Source organism: Vespa crabro, chromosome 10 (assembly GCF_910589235.1).
Source record: "Vespa crabro chromosome 10, iyVesCrab1.2, whole genome shotgun sequence".
Lineage (NCBI taxonomy): Eukaryota > Metazoa > Arthropoda > Insecta > Hymenoptera > Vespidae > Vespa > Vespa crabro.
The window spans coordinates 8,124,153-8,140,730 of NC_060964.1; the positions used below are offsets into that span (position 1 = coordinate 8,124,153).

General features: G+C 31.8%; 2 protein-coding genes across 2 annotated transcripts; both read right to left on the bottom strand.

The window, feature by feature from the left end:
- Positions 1-5,212: 5,212 nt before the first annotated feature.
- On the bottom strand, positions 5,213-7,265 carry LOC124427273 (mitochondrial fission 1 protein). Its single transcript, XM_046969954.1, has 4 exons — positions 7,080-7,265; positions 6,406-6,615; positions 6,219-6,324; positions 5,213-5,520 (listed from the first exon to the last, which is right to left on the bottom strand). Exons 1-4 carry the CDS (start codon positions 7,122-7,124, stop codon positions 5,429-5,431), a joined length of 453 nt encoding a protein of 150 aa, XP_046825910.1. The 5' UTR covers positions 7,125-7,265; the 3' UTR covers positions 5,213-5,428.
- Positions 7,266-7,460: 195 nt separating this feature from the next.
- LOC124427272 (dTTP/UTP pyrophosphatase) lies at positions 7,461-9,152 on the bottom strand. Its single transcript, XM_046969953.1, has 5 exons — positions 8,881-9,152; positions 8,507-8,748; positions 7,957-8,103; positions 7,798-7,880; positions 7,461-7,483 (listed from the first exon to the last, which is right to left on the bottom strand). Exons 1-5 carry the CDS (start codon positions 8,968-8,970, stop codon positions 7,476-7,478), a joined length of 570 nt encoding a protein of 189 aa, XP_046825909.1. The 5' UTR covers positions 8,971-9,152; the 3' UTR covers positions 7,461-7,475.
- Positions 9,153-16,578: the final 7,426 nt, after the last annotated feature.

Sequence of the window (16,578 nt, forward strand, 5' to 3'; positions counted from 1 at the left end):
GAAGAAAAAAAAGGAAAAAAAAGAAAGAAAGAAAGAAAGAAAAGGATAGAAATATAATGTGTAGAATACGATTGAGATAAGTTAATCGTCATAGATATTAAATTATTGTACAAAATTGAATGCCGATAGCACGTAAGGGCCTACATATACATATATATATATATATATATATATATATATATATATTTCTCCTTGTTTTTCTATCGATTATGTTCATACGTATATATATATATACATATATATATATATATAAAAAGCGAAGCGCGATTTAGCGCGAAATATCGTAATATCTATGCACATGAAGATTTATCCACGTTCCTTTGGCGGATATCGAAGGTGAGATAAGAGTCCTGGCCTCCCTCCATGGTAGATTCTACAAATTTATCGAGCATCTTTGCGAGAAAGAACAAAAGAAAGAATGAAAGAATGAAAGAAAGAAAGAAAGTAAGAAAGAAAAAGATAAATAAATAAATAAAAAATGAAAGAGAGAGAGAGAAAAAGCAGCGAGAAAAGAGCTTTGCCTCTGAACATATTCCATCACAATTTATGCGTAATTTCGAGTCGCAAAATATTCCCATAAGATTCTCCATAAGAATCGTATTGCGACTTACCAATCGAATCCCGAATACATAGGACTTATCTCACGCTAGGACATTCTCTTTCATAAAGTCCGAAATCGTTCGAGATTCGAGAACTACAACACACACTGTCATCTTCTTACGTGTATGTTTATACGTATGTATGTATGTTGTATGTATGTATGTATGTATGTATGTACGTATGTATGTATGCATGATCTACAAACGTCGAAAGGAAGTTTTGTGTGTGTATTACGTAGTTGCTAATCTCTTCTATAAATTATTACATTCTATTACAATCGAGATTTATACACATATAAACAAATAGAAAAATAAGAAGAGACGAGGATTTTTGTCTTTTCTTTTTCTTCTTTTTCTATTTCTTTCTTTTTTCTTCTTTTATTCTCTTCTCTTCATCGATCGATATAACACACAACTTCTCGAAAACTCGACGATTATGAAAACGTTAATCAAATTTTTTATTCGTCCGTACTATACACATTCCATACGAAAGAAAATAAAATAAAAAAAAAAAAAAAAAGAAAAGAAAGCATACAAACGCGGACACGCACGCGCACATAATAATAATTCGATGTAAAACCTCTCTCTCTCTCTCTCTCTCTCTCTCTCTCTCTCTCTCTCTCTCTCTCTCTCTCTCTCTCTCTCTCTCTCTCTCTCACTCTCTCTCTTTGTATAAGAAAAAAAAAGAGAAAAGTAAAAAAAAATGATTAAAACAGAAAAAAGGAAAAAATGTATCAAGTAAATTCTACTATCGTTTCATGATAATAACGCACATCGCGACGCACGTACATATGTATTAAAAATACGCAACACACATACACGCCTGTATACACGCACACGTGTGCACGATCAAAGTGTACTTAAGTTCCGTATTTCTAAGAGATCACCTTACAAGCATAATAATATATACGTATACACGAGTAAAGAAAAGTATGTGTACTCTCAGCGTAGAAGAGAGAAACAGAGAGAGGGAGAGAGAGAGAGAGAGAGAGAGAGAGAGAGAGAAAGAGGTGAGCCTTTTGTTCATCCTTCGAATGTAAATGGCGAGTGTGCTGCAGCCGATTATGGTGTCCACTTGAAAATCCTTCTATCTCATCGCTCGAAGAAGTTGAAGAAGAAGAAGAAGATGATGATAATGATGATGATGATATGATGATGACGAAGATGATAATGATAATGATGATGATGATGATAATGATGATGATGACGACGATGATGATGATGATTAATTTCTTCTTGAGAACCGAACGATGGCCTCTCACGAAGGACGACCCTACCTACACACACATACACATAAACAACACTCACTCGTAATATAACCCATTGCCATCGATCACACGACGCGTACGCACACACAACACATAATCATCATATCTCTCACCACTGTGTATATTCGTGTAAAGCATAGCAGAGCCTTATTGAGAAAGCAATATACATCCCTTAAAGAAAAAGGAAAAAAAAAAAAATAAAGTAAAGTAAAATAAATAAATAAATAAATAAACAAAAATGAAAAAGAAAAACCGCTTTAACAAAAGAAAAAAGAAAAAAAAAAGAAAAAAAAAGAAAAGAAAAAAAGTACATATTTTCAAGCTGTTAAAAATATCTCTACTTGCGGCGAACTACGTTCATTCCTACGCGTATACAGAACAAAAAGAAATAAGAATAAAATAAAATAAAATAAAATAAAACAAGACGAGGAAGAGTATAAGGAAGAGGAGGAGGAGGAGGAGGAGGAGTAATAATAATGTAATAAAAAATAAAAAAGAAAGAAAGAAAGAAAGGAAAGAAAGGAAAAAAGAATGAAAGAAAGAAAAAGAAAAATTTGCGGAGAAACTAATTCCGACATGCCAAATTAAACACGTACACATATGCACGTATATATATATATATATATATATATATATATATATATATATATATATTTATATATATATAAACACACAGACACCATCACACACAGCACCATAATATGGCGACGGAATTGGCCTTCTCTCGCTCTTTTCATCACCCCCAACAATCAAGTTTTCGCGCCAACGAGTAACGTACTACACGCATACATGTACGCATTCGAAACGTCGAAATTGATCCAGCTATTCGTTTTATTTATTCACAATAATTATTTCTCTTTATTCTTTGGTCCGATCGTAACTGTCACTACATTTTATCGTCTCTCTCTTTCTCTCTCTCTCTCTTCTTTATCGAGTATATACGTACATACTTACGGACTTATATCGGATAGACACCGTAAATGATAAATCAACTTCGTCGGCGTCACCGTCGCAGTTATTAATTACGCATTAGACGATATATAAACCTTCCGACACCTTCACTCGATCGTTCGTCTTCGACTAAACCAACCAAGATACGCCCTCTGAACTTGTCTTTCCAATAGTGTTTACGATTAATCTCCATTTAGGTGTCAACCAAACAAAAAAAAAAAAAAAGAAAGAAAACAAAATAATAAGAAAATAAAACGAAGCGTACCTTTATACGTACGTACTCTCATTAACGTTTCTTCTCTTTTTTTTTCTTTTTTTTTTTTCTTTTTGCTTTTCCTTCGTTAATTCAATTCTTATCTCTCGCGTTACATATGTAAATACTTTCTTACGTAAACGCGTATGTTCATCACATACATTGTTATAACGTTTGCATTAATCGATTAAAAAAAAAATATGTTACGACGTTTCAAAATCTTTATCGTAATGCTCCAAAACGAAATATAATATTTCTCGTTAATGGTCGTGTTTGAATTAACGTCGTGATTGAGATTGGATAGAGGGAAAATTACTCCCAATAGTTTTTCTCTTTTTGTTTATTTTTGGGGAATTTTATTTTTCTCTTTCACGCGAAACAAGTAACCAAGTAATAATAAAATATTACGTCGATAATGATATTCCACGATAAACGTCGGACCACAGACGATTTTATTTATTCATTTCATGTGTAAATTTTCCACGAATCGTAGTTGTCTATTTTAAATGGACATTGATTAATAATGTATGCCAACGTCAGTGCGTTTTCTCGTAGGCGCGACAAAACTAGACGAGCCGACGAGCCAATCAACAACTAATCCGTATGTAAATATATTATGTATATCGAGGTAATGACCTATAAGAGATCATACGTCTGCCTATACTCGATTTTCTCCCTTATCTTATTGGATCTTTATTAAGAAAGAAAGAAAAAAAAAAAAAATATAAGAGGAACCATAGGAATCGTATATATAATAAATAACAAAAAGGAAAAAAAAAGGAAAAAAAAAAAAGATGCGCGTGTACTATAATTAATTAATTAAGAAAGAGCGTAATCACACTTCCTCGGTCTTACTTTTCAAACTTTATATATATATATATATATATATGTACTTACGTTTGTACGTATGTATATATACATGTATATGTATATATGTGCAAATGTTTGTCGTAGGAAAATGATCCGCGCTCTTCTTCAATATTATATTAGCACTATGCCCCTTTCCAAACTTTCCTCTCTCCCTCCTGTCCCTGCGACGCTCTGGAACAAAGAAAACAAAAAAAAAAAAAAAAAAAAAAGAAAAAAAAACTCAGTAACAAAAGCAAAAAAATAAAAATAAAAATGACCGATCGAGAGATTTGTATATAGTGCGAGCGAGAACGGGAAAAGAAGGCGATGTGAAATGCGATCGCGCGCAAAAAAAAAAAAAGAAAAAAATATTGAATAAACAAACAAATAAAACAATAGCGGCGCTCCGTATTTCAACGCGAAGAAATATATATACATATATATATATATATATATAAAGGCGGAAATGCGTAGTCGTGGCTCGTAAAAATGCGAAGAAGCTCGAGCGGGTATATAATGGTGTGGGCTTTCTCGAGACCCCTGGGCCATAAAACGTAGATCATTAAATATAATATTATATAGGGATATTCCAGCGTTATTTTGTACATAAATAACTTTATCAACGGATATTAACAAATCATCAATAAAATCTATATACAAAAAGGAAAAAAAAAGAAAAAAAAAAAAAAAGAAAAAAAAAAAAGCTGTCCTTTTTTTTTTACACCTACGATCCTTTTCTATCTTTACTCGACGATCACCATAAAGCACGTAGAAGACAATAATATTTATATTTATTAAAGGTTCGTGTAACAATACAATTAAATAGTTCAATACAATATTTTTCAATCTTATGTACAAAAGCTATGCTTACACATACTGTGGCTTTCGTATCAGGTTCGTACCACGTATTTTCGACTAGTTAGGCGACTTTCGGGTATAACTTAATAAAACAATATAAAAAAAGCTTATAACGTTGAATAAATTAAAGTGAAAATTAACGACGTCGAATTTTCGGAATGTTCTTTGCGTTAAAAAATTTTGTTATTTGTTGTGCACAAGGCATATATAACATATTAATATGGATATATATATATATATGTAATTTAACCTCATAATTTCTAATAATTAATAGAGATAAAGAGTCTAAGACACCGCAGCTTTTTTCTTTTTTCTTTTTTTCTTTTACTGTCACAATACTGCAATTTTTATTTCGCTTTTTTCTTTCATTTACTTTTTTTTTATTTTATTTTGTTTTTTTTTATTTATTTATTTTTTTTCTTTCTTTATATATATATATATATATATATATATATATATATATATATATATATATATATGTATATATATATATAAAATTATTAGGGAACGAATGTACATCTATCATACGTCAAGCACATATTCAAATACTTATTCGGTGTCCCAATATCAATAATTCTTATTTCTTTGCAAGATTTCACTTCCCATAAATGAACTATTCATGTCACACGCAATTCACGAATATTATAGGATTAATTTTTTTTAGCCATTGCGATTCCGAGTCCTAGAACACTCGCAACACCGATAATTAAACCTCCCGCCACAGCTATACCGTAAAGACCTTCTGCAAAAAAAAAAAAATATAAATTTAACGCTAATTGAATTAAGATAATCAATAACTTTTTTTTTTTTTTCAAATACTTCCCTTTTTACGATTATTCAACATTTTATATACAATTATTATCGAACTGTTTATGTATAAGAGTTATAAAATTCATTGTCAAAAGACACATACATGGTATATAATAATACTCTATAGACATTTAAATATTACAATTGAAAATTGGTCAATCATGGGTAAGTATATGGAAGATTGAAAAATACTAAAAACGAGTTTCAAATGCATTAAAATCTAAGGAAAATCAAGTTTTCTTTGAGGAATGTTCTTTTTACCATAAGATTCATGAATTTTATATTACTCCTTACTATCATTGTAGTATATCTTAAATTATTTACAATATATACAAATTGTTTAAAATTCGTAAAAATTTTATGCGTCTCTATATATGCCAAATAAAAAATTTAGAAATGTGATCTATACCACCCTGGTGCCGAATAGATTCACAAATATCTATTGTTAACAAAATTTTCAAAGAAAATCAATATATGATCCTGCTAACCAAAGAAATATGAAAAATATTAAAAGTAATATTACATAATATGAATGTGGCAAAATACTAAAAATATGTTGCAACAACATTAAACTAGAATCTGTTGCAATCCTTATTTTTCTAAGACGATTGTAAGTTATGAAGAAAAAACCTTTTTCCATCCTTTTCTTAATTAACGTCTCGAGCTGTTGCACTTGTTCGTTAGCAGGTTCGACCTGGAGAAAAGCTCTGACATACGACAAAGCTTTCGAATATTCCTATAAATTGTTATTACTTTAATTAATGAGTAAAATAAAAGTTGATGTAAATTATAAGAATAAGATTAATAAATCACATACCCTTATTCTGGCATTACCAATAGCTAAATAATATAAGCAATCCCGTTTTCCGCTATCGCCATCATCGTTGTACAGATCTTCTAACAATACTATACCCTTTCTGATGTCGGCTGGATATTTGCTTCTCACAAGACACCATGCATACTCAAATTGTGCTTTTTGAGTTACATCCGATGCGTGTAATTGTTCATGATATACACGTTCGAATTTCTGGAAAAAAAGAAAAAAAGAAAAGAAAGAAAACCATAATTTCGACGATTACAATCGTATATGAGGCATTTCATGTAAGATAAACATTGAACAAAATGCTACAATATTTTTATAAGATAACAAATAAAATATATTTGTATTGAGCGAGAAAATGTCCGAGAATAACATTTTTTCAACCATAATAATAACTTCGAGACGAGAAAGAAATAATCGCAAAACTTTCGTCCGATATCTATAGACGTCAATCGGTTGTTTTACAAAATGATGCAACTGCAAAGTAAAAATGAAACGAAATGAATAAGTCAGCACTGTATGTAGTTAACCTAAATTCCTCTTAATGACAGATACTTATAACGATCTATATTTTTGTTTTGAAAGTATAAAATTTGTATGTGAAAGTTATTGGAGTCAACAAAAGATCATTGTATTCCTTGATAATGGCCTGTTGCTTATTTTTAAAATACCTTCAAATCTTCCGAAGAAACAACTTCGTCTAGGACATCTTCCATTTTTAATGTGTGCGTTGAATCACACAGCGAACAAAAAATATTTAATCGTAACGCGTACTTAAGAGCACTGTATTTTTTATCTCTTTGACTAAGCAAGTGACATAATGTACCAAAAAGTGCAATAGATTGCAATGATAAGCCGAACAAATACAGATAAAAGCTAAAATTTTCCGTGATTCCTATTGGCTGCGCATAGTTATTTCTTCGATGTCAAGTTTCATGGAGCAATCGCGTTACTCTGACGTACGTGCACTTATTTCCATTGGTTAAAATCGGCCATGTTAAAATTCTAAACCAATCACGTTCGAGCTTTCATCAGAAATATAAGCAAAACCTCTCGAAGAATGAAATTTATATTCCTTGTGAAAAGTATTTTAATTGTAATTAAAAAGTCCAAGTAATAATTTTAATTTAATTTAATCTAATTTAATTTAATTTAATTTAATATACATACAATTTTTAACACATAAATTAATGTACTTAAAATTGTACGTAATACGTATTCATATATATTACATATAAGTGTCTACCTATATATATATATATATATATATATATATATATTGCATTTACATTTATCTTTGAAAAAAATATTCATTATAATTAATAGTATTTTATTGATTATTAGCAAATATTTCATTGAGATGTTTTGTTAAAAAATATAATGGCATACCCATTATAGTATAAAAGTCACCGCTTATGCTCTCAATTAAACAACCACCAGCACCTTGCGCACCATATCCTCCTGCTTTATCTCTAAAATATAAATTATACAAAGATCAATCGGTTAATTAATTACTTCAATAATGTATAGTCTACAAGAAATACTCACAGACATTCTCCTGTTTTTATATACGCTTTTATTTGATCAACCGATAAATCACCAAATTTTACCTTTGTAGATGTATAAAATTTTACTTCTCTCTTTGGCGTTTTCAGACACACTCCGGTATAAACAACATGCTCTTTATTCGCAAAGCTATAAATTGTAGCGTAAAGACAATTTATATAAACTGACTTGTTAATTTTGACAATATACAGTGGCTTACAAAAGTATTCAAATGGTTACATTTGCCATCTTTTATTAACGGGGAATTATTAAAATAATTTATTTGGAATAATTTTGTATCTATATTGAAGGAGAAGTTTCAAGATCATATTAGTAAAATTTGAAAATACTTCAACAATGTAACCATAGTTACAATACATTTATTATAAATAGTCATCATTAGTGGCTCACAAATTATTTCAATATTTGGTTCATAAAGATGACAAATATAAGCGTTCGAATACTTTTGTGAACTACTGTATATATACATATATACATATATATATATATATATATATAAAAATTTGAAAAATGATCTATGTATATTTCTTACTGAGATAACATACGAAATGCATCTGATTCATCTTTTGGCTTTCCATAAATAGTATCATCTAGTGTTACAAAAGTATCTGCACCTATGATTAAAGATGGTATAACAGGATCATTTTTCAAACGTTCATATACATCATGAACTTTGAATTTTGCTAAATCTTGAATGTATTCTCCATGACTTTTATATTTGGATCTGTCTAAATTTTCATCATAATTTGATATTACTACTTCAAAATTTAAGCCCTAAAATATGAAATATTGTTTATACGAACCTAAAGTAATTACATTAATTATTAGAACACGTTCATATAAATATATGTACATATACATATATATAATAAAGTTAAAACGAAGATCACTGAATATTGAACCTACCAATTTTTGTATTATTTCATATCTTCTTGGTGATCCACTGGCCAAAATTAATCTGCCCGCTGTTAAGGCTTGCTTAGTCGGTTCCAACATTTTGCTCTTAGAATTATCTCTATTACGCAGATACAACGATAGAACTAATTAATTCCCAGGGGAATTGTTATCGACACCTATGGATCGTGAGTAAAGTAGAAATTTATAGGTTGGTTTTAACAAAAGCCAACCAATCGCATTAAATTCACAGCTTACACATGCGGCTATATGTTCTATTGTACTACAAGCAGTCGCATGTAGTTTCTAGTATGCATAGAATATGTCAAAGCAGTGCGTCGTATTACTAGTTGGTAGTATAATGTAGTTTCTGATAACGCACAGCCTAGATGTCGCTGCTTTTCATTATATTCATACTCATTGTCAATAGTACCCGTGAAATCAATGAACACTTTCATTATATCGAGAATTTATAGTACTATCGTTCTCATTGATTAAACGTTCCAAAATAATATTTCAATGATTTCACTTTTAATCACATGTAAATGTGATTTAACGAAGAAACTGTACGTATTTAAACGGCACGTATAATATCAAATAGATAATCTTAGGCCGCACCTATAGAATTTATCCGATCATTCCTCGTATATTTACGGTGTATATGTATGCATCCTATATACGTGGTTATGTTCGTCGCGTACTTTTACACGCCTATCAAAAATTACACGCTAGAAAATGTTATCTCGTTTAAACGCATTTAATCGAACGAAATCATAATAATTTCATGACAATCAAATTACTTCGAACAATTAAATTTATTTTCTTCATATTTTTAATAGATCTTCAATTAAAACCTATCATTCAAGTATTATGACGACAAATTTTTTTTATAGAGAGAAATATGAATGACGTAACTATATTTATATAATCTATTCACTTTGAAGGCCAGAAAAAGCGTAGAAAAAAGAATTTCAAAGATATAACTAACGTTTCCTATCCGAGTTCTAATCGTTTCTCTCGTTCGTAGACATAAAAAGTAAAAAAAAAAAAAAGAAAGTTAATTCGTCTCTCGTATCAATTTTTTCGTCGATTCATGTAATTTCATAAAAACTTCTTTAACAGACATATATATATATATATATATATATAAAGAAAAAAGAAAAAAGAGAATGAATATCAGAAATATTTGAAATCGAGCAACGATGTACTTAACATTCGCATTTAAGATTATGTATGTTTTGTGTAGGAGCCCTGAAAAATATTAGAGCGGGAAGAAGAACTATTTTCTAGGCATAGAAGACTCTAATACATCGTAATCGGTAAATTACGTAAATGCCGCATGCCATGAACGAACCTAAAGGTCAGTCAGTCCGAGATCTTACATAATCGCAAGGCGAAAGGTTGACCCATCTTTACACCGCAGCCTCCGACTGAGTAAAGATTTTAGCATTTTTTTCTTTCTATTTTTTTTTTTTCTCAATTATTTCGATAAAAGTGATTTAATTTATTTTTCTTATTTCTTTTTGCTCGTTTTTCTTTTTCTTTTTTTTTGTTTTTTTTTTTTTTTTTTGTTTTTTTTGTTTTTTTTTTTTTTTTTTTAAGAAAATTATCTCACAATGATGAAATCAGTATCACCGGAAGTGTTAACATATTACGAAAGTCTTTTACGAATAAATCCAACGTAATTACATACTTTCGAGTACTTCTATTCTAAGTCTCTTACTATTCGGCCTTGACTTTCAATGCAAATCCAAAGCATATTTTAAATAAGTAATTAACGTTAATTACCGTTTCGTTAATCGCTGCTCGTACAGCTCAGGATATTGAATGAACGGACGTGTACTACGTAATCGTAATTTGCTCTAGCTATCGATCTCGTTTTATTTCGATTAAGAAGCTATGCGTTTAAGTCATAGGGTCAAGTTCACTGACATCAATTATATCTACTACATTTCCATTTCTTATATCGATTTGTAATATAAATTTACAAAAACAATTGGATCATTAATTTATTTTCTTTCTTTTCTCTTTCTTCTTTTTTTTCTTTTTTTTCTTACGACGTATACTTTCGCGATTTATACTTCTTCTTAATACGTAATAAATACATTAAAGAAAAATAGAAGAAACAAAGATAATAATTATTGAAATTATATTTAAAAGTTAATTATAATAATTTAACCATGAAAGTTTCGTGTAAGTTGGATATCGACTTAATTACTCACCAAAGATAAATTCTTGGTCCTCCTATAACTCTTTCAAGCTCTTTCAAGCAGGATACGCTTTAAGTATGATCAATGGGCTTCGAAGTAACTCTCTGACGAGCTTTACAAGTTTTAATAAATATCACGGTTCTCTGAACTCTGTTAAAACTTAATAAATTATCATACCTTCGTATTGTCGTAATAAAAAAAAAAAGTTTCTTCTCTTTTTGTGTTGTGCGATCAGGTTAACGATACCTTCCTCCTGATTTTCGTCGGAATATTCGAAAATGAACGTCAAAGGAACAACTGAGTCGATTAGAATTACTTTATAAATGCATTACTTATCAGCTAGACAACACTTATTAAACAATTAAGACTTATATGAAAAGGAACAAAATAAATAAATAAACATAGCTTCACGTTATAAACTCGTTGTCTAGTGTTGATAAGTTCTAGTTATCGTAATTTATTTTTACGACGATTGGTATGGAAGAAATATATATCTGAAAGAGAGAGAGAGTGAGAGAGAGAGAGAGAGAGAGAGAGAGAGAGAGAGAGAGAGAAAGAAAGAAAGAACTGAATTTATTTACTTCGTTAATGAGATAACAAAATATACGAAACTTTTACATAAAATCATGAAACTTTGTCCAAAGTATAATTTATGACAGAATTAATAGTATTAGAATGGACTGGAGAAGAAAAATAAGCTGGACTATCATAAAAGTGTAGCCGACTAATTACAAGGACATTATATTTACTACGCCTTCTTACGGAACCTTACGTAAGAATTTTAGATATACACGATTCTAATCGACGATATTAATTGCAACATCATTCCTGATATATGCTTTCTTTGTAATTCCCAATAGATTAATTTGAATAAATGGATAGATTCTTTTTTAACATAATTTCCTTATTATTTTCGTCGGTAGATTTGATGAAAAATTAAATGACAAATTTTACCTCGATCGTACGAAAACCTTCTTCGCACCTAATTCTCTCTCTCTCTCTCTCTCTCTCTCTCTCTCTCCCTCTCTTTTACTCTCACTTCGGTGAAGAAGCGAAACGAAAGGAAAGTTAACGGCATTATCCTCCCGTCGAGATAACATCGAATCCGAATGGATTCGAAGGATGAGCGAATGGGCGAGCGAGCGAGCGAGCTCGTTGTCGCCACGGCATTTTGCTGGATCGTATTTTCGCATAATATCTCGTCTTATAAATTAATCCAACGTTTACGTGATTCAAAACGTTATATGCTCGTTTCAGGATCGTCCGAGACGCGTATCAGCCGTTTTAAGGATCCAGAAGGAGTGGAGTGTGTTCTCGCTCGCAACAAGAAGAAGATGATCCGAAGAAGAAAAAAAGGAAGAAGAAGATGAGAATGAAGAAGAAAGAAGAAAAAGAAGAAGAAGAAGATCGGCGATGCTGAGAGAGCCAAGTCGAGACGTGCTGGTAATCGCCAGGCTGTCGTTATTAAATATGATTGCGCAACTCGAAAAGCGGCTCCAAAGGACGCGTATTATGACACTATGGCATGTAGTCGCGCTTCTATGGGGCACACTGCGTCATATCTCGATGTGTATGACGATACCTCTCTCTTTCTCTTTCTCTCTCTCTCTCTCTCTCTCTCTCTCTCTCTCTTTCTCTCTGTCTGTCTGTCTGTTTCTGTCTCTGTCTCTTTACCAGACTCGTATTGCAGGTAATACGCCTGCGATCAGGGGCGTACACGAGCCTGGATCGATATCTTCTTACGTAGATATTATTATTCTCCATTCGTTCAGAGACGCCTCGATCGATCTCGTCCATCCTTTGCTCGAATAACTTCTATAACTACATATATATATATATACATACATATATATATATATATTATGCAGATACATCTTTGGATGGATCAGACTAGCTTGAATTTCGTCCTTCTCTCTTTTTCCATCTTTTGTTGGAGAACGAAAAAAAAGTATAGAAAAAAGAAAAGATAAAAGAAAAACCATGAAGAAACAGGAAAGAACAAACATGTTTTTTTCCTTCCGAAGAAGATACCCACTCGACGAGACATCCTTTTCATCGTCTACGATTTCTCGTAACGATATCCTTTATGACTTATATCGAATGCTTAAGCATGTATCGTTATGTATATATATATATGTATATAGGTATATAATGAATGAACGGATATCTCAACCAAAAGCGATATCGTTGCTTAACTAAGCGGATTTTTATCATTGCAAAAAGACGTAAACGCCCAGGTAATATTATATAAACTTCAACGATCTTAGCTCATCGAGAGAGACCAGTTAACACCACCTATCGAGACTTCTATGATATAAAGAAAGAAGGAGGACAATATAGTAACAAAATGCTTCTCGATTAAATTCCCTCTTAAACGAAGATCCATTCAATTCACTGGAATGCATTCATATTTATTATCGCCAATACAAATTCTATTTATAAAATGATCGTTTATCATCGATTCGCGACCTATCCAAAAGTCGATGTTCAATCGATCCGTTTGACGTTAGCAAATGCACACGCGTGCTTTTCCGCATTATAATCGATCCCTGGTATGGTATATCTCTGCGTACAGATTATATTATGCGAAATCTTCTATACGTGACTTTTTTAGAAACGTACAAGAAGATGCACGAATACAAAATGATATATATATATATATATATATATATATATATATAATTATGTATAAATGCATATATGTATATTCGCGGTTTTCTACATGCGCCACCAACGTGACGATCTCATCTTTTCATCGTCAGCTGACGCGATCGAGTCGCATGATTTGCCCATAGTCGTGCCGCGCCGTACAGTCTTGACAAGAAAATTGTTTCTTGAAAATTTATCCTACGCACGCGCGCGGATCAATAGTTTTCACCTTTTCTTCTTCTTTATTCTTTCTTTTTTTCTTCTTTTTTTTTTCGTTAGTTCGAATCGACGAGGAAGAGATGACGATTTTTTTTGATTTTTTTTCATTCCGTCAGAAGGACGCAATTATTGAATTCATTGCGACGACACAAGCAGCCCCCTCGGTCTTACGTTCCGTGGTGTATCGATTCGATATAAATGGTAAAGCTTTTCGCGTGATTTCTCGTCGAGACCAACGGGATCGTCATCGCGAAGAGAGAATAATCCTGCACATTTTATAGCGCGTCACAGGAATGACACGATGTAAATGTCGGTATATGGCCGTGGAACTTCGCGAGAAAGGTTGCGTACATTCGGTACGAAGATTAATATCGGACGATGCTGGGTGTTGCTTATTGAAATTCGCGACATGGATACGGTTCATGATACGTACGCGACTCGTTTCGCCGAAAAAAAAAAAAAAAGAGGGGTGGCCCTATTACTACTTTGGATTGAATATTTTCATTTCTTTCTTTCTTTCTTTCTTTCTTTCTTCTTTCCTATTTTCCTTCTCTTTCTTTCTTTTATCGTTCCCTCGTTCGACCCGGATTTTGTAATTTCCTGAGAGGATCTCTCGACTTCCACCTTGAGATCGAGTCGTGTCTTGCTTTCGATTTCGGTCTAACGCTCGAATCCTCGGTTTATGAGGTCGTTTCGTCTCACGAATAACGTTCCTCCTTTGCCACTTTGTCATCGTCGTCGAGGGGAATCGTTGGGAATTCTTTCTTCTTTTCTCTTCTCTTTTTTTTTTCCTTCTTCCCTTTTCAGACAAACTTTTTATTTCGGGTCATTGAGGAAACAAAAAAAAAAAAAAAAGAAATAATGTAATGTAATTGACTATAATATCTCGACGTCGGTGGATATAAAAGAGAACCAAACGTTTTCGCGTGTTCAAAGGGTATCTGATATCGATTATTAATAAATCCAACGTGTTAATATTATCGAAATCCATCAAAAGAAATTATTTTGACGGAAAGTTAAATGTTCGTTTTGTTTCTTCTCTTTCTTTTTTTTTCTTTCTTCTTTTCCTTTTTTTCTTTTTCTTTTTTTTTACTTCTTTTACCTCGTCGCCACATTTTTACGTTATATTCTTTTCAATGGGTATCGCAATGTTCTATTTGAATAATTTTGCATCTTCAAAGTTTTGTGTTCGTTGTTTACGTCGAAAAACAAAGGAAAAGAATTCGAAAATGTACAAACGTGTTCGTTTTACGGTTTAACGACCCGTTCCTGGCGTGTAACGAAACACTATGGCGGCTTTTTAATTAGTCATACGGAGATGCTGAAAAGATACGACGCGTAAAATGTGAAGACGGAGTACTGTATTTAACTGTAGGTGGATACATATAAGAAGAAGATGGAAAAGAAATAAAAAGAAATAAAAAGAAAAGAAAAAAAAAAGAAAAAGAAGGAGGAAAAGAAGGTCAAAAATTTTCGGAAAGTCATGCCGTCGTAGTAGGTTCATTGGCCACTTCATTATTGTAACTTATGACCATTTCGTTTCTTCAATTGGCGATACGTGATACTTCGGTAGATAAAGTTCATGAAATTTGGATATTACCGACGATGGCTATCTTCGTTTCCACGTAACACAATCCAGATGCAATTCAGACGACTTTAAATGTTCCTTTTTTTTATTTTTTTTCTTCTTTCTTTTCCTTTTTTCTTTATTTTTTCCTTTTTTTTTTTTTTTTGTCGTACATACACAGGTATAACAGATAAATCTATTAATTTATCCTTTCGAGTTAGATTATCTTTAAGATTCTTCTTGTCTACTTACACGCCTTGTTACATACGAAACGAGCTAATTATATATTTCAACGTATCTAATCGCGATAAGTAATAAACGATACACGCAACTATATGTATTTGGAACTATATGTACGCAACCCATAAATATTAAAATCTCGTTTAACCGCGTATCTTCAAATTCGTCAACGACCAACGAGCCATGAATTTTTTTGACATTTTCAAGGATTTTAAACCGCACGCGATCCTCGTTTCTTTTCCCTCTCTCTCCCTCTCTCTCTTTTTTTTCTCTTTTCGTCGAAAGTTTCTTAATAAGGACTTCAACGATGGAGATACTAATTAAGGACAATAAAAATTCACGCAACGTTAGAAAACGTCATTTCGTTGACTCTATATATAGCTTGGTATTACTAAAATTGATTTTTCTTGACGGTCGACATCGAATTTCGTTGATTACCTTTTATATTTTTCTGAAATTCGATGAATCGTCGTCGTCGTCGTTATCGTTGTCTCGTCTTCGTCTTCGTCGAGAAGCGCAGGCAAACTGATTCGCGAGCTGAGATGTGAGATGAAAAAAAAAAAAAAAAAAGAAAAACATCTAAACGGAAATATTACCCACTCGTTGAATTTCCTGTTCGCAAGGCCATGAAACATGAACTCATGATAAAAAGGTATAAGAAACAAACACCTCCGGGGCAAGATCGAGCGTGAAAACAGTAAATTTGCACATTAAATAGCAGGATGAAGTGAGAAATAATCAATCTTATCGGAAATATATTATGATACAGATCGTGAAGATAAGTGGGTATAATAATAGATAATAATCAAATGATTTATCATTTAA

What these genes read in the sequence shown, in the direction of transcription:
- LOC124427273 (XM_046969954.1), bottom strand. Translation starts at nt 7,124, where the DNA reads ATGGAAGATGTCCTAGACGAAGTTGTTTCTTCGGAAGATTTGAAG. An exon ending in TTTCTTCGGAAGATTTGAAG is followed by an intron (nt 6,616 to 7,079) that starts GTATTTTAAAAA and finishes CTTTTTTTCCAG; the next exon opens with AAATTCGAACGTGTATATCA. An exon ending in TTGGTAATGCCAGAATAAGG is followed by an intron (nt 6,325 to 6,405) that starts GTATGTGATTTA and finishes AACAATTTATAG; the next exon opens with GAATATTCGAAAGCTTTGTC.
- LOC124427272 (XM_046969953.1), bottom strand. Translation starts at nt 8,970, where the DNA reads ATGTTGGAACCGACTAAGCAAGCCTTAACAGCGGGCAGATTAATTTTG. An exon ending in ATGAAATAATACAAAAATTG is followed by an intron (nt 8,749 to 8,880) that starts GTAGGTTCAATA and finishes TTCATATTTTAG; the next exon opens with GGCTTAAATTTTGAAGTAGT. An exon ending in ATAAAAACAGGAGAATGTCT is followed by an intron (nt 7,881 to 7,956) that starts GTGAGTATTTCT and finishes TTTATATTTTAG; the next exon opens with AGATAAAGCAGGAGGATATG.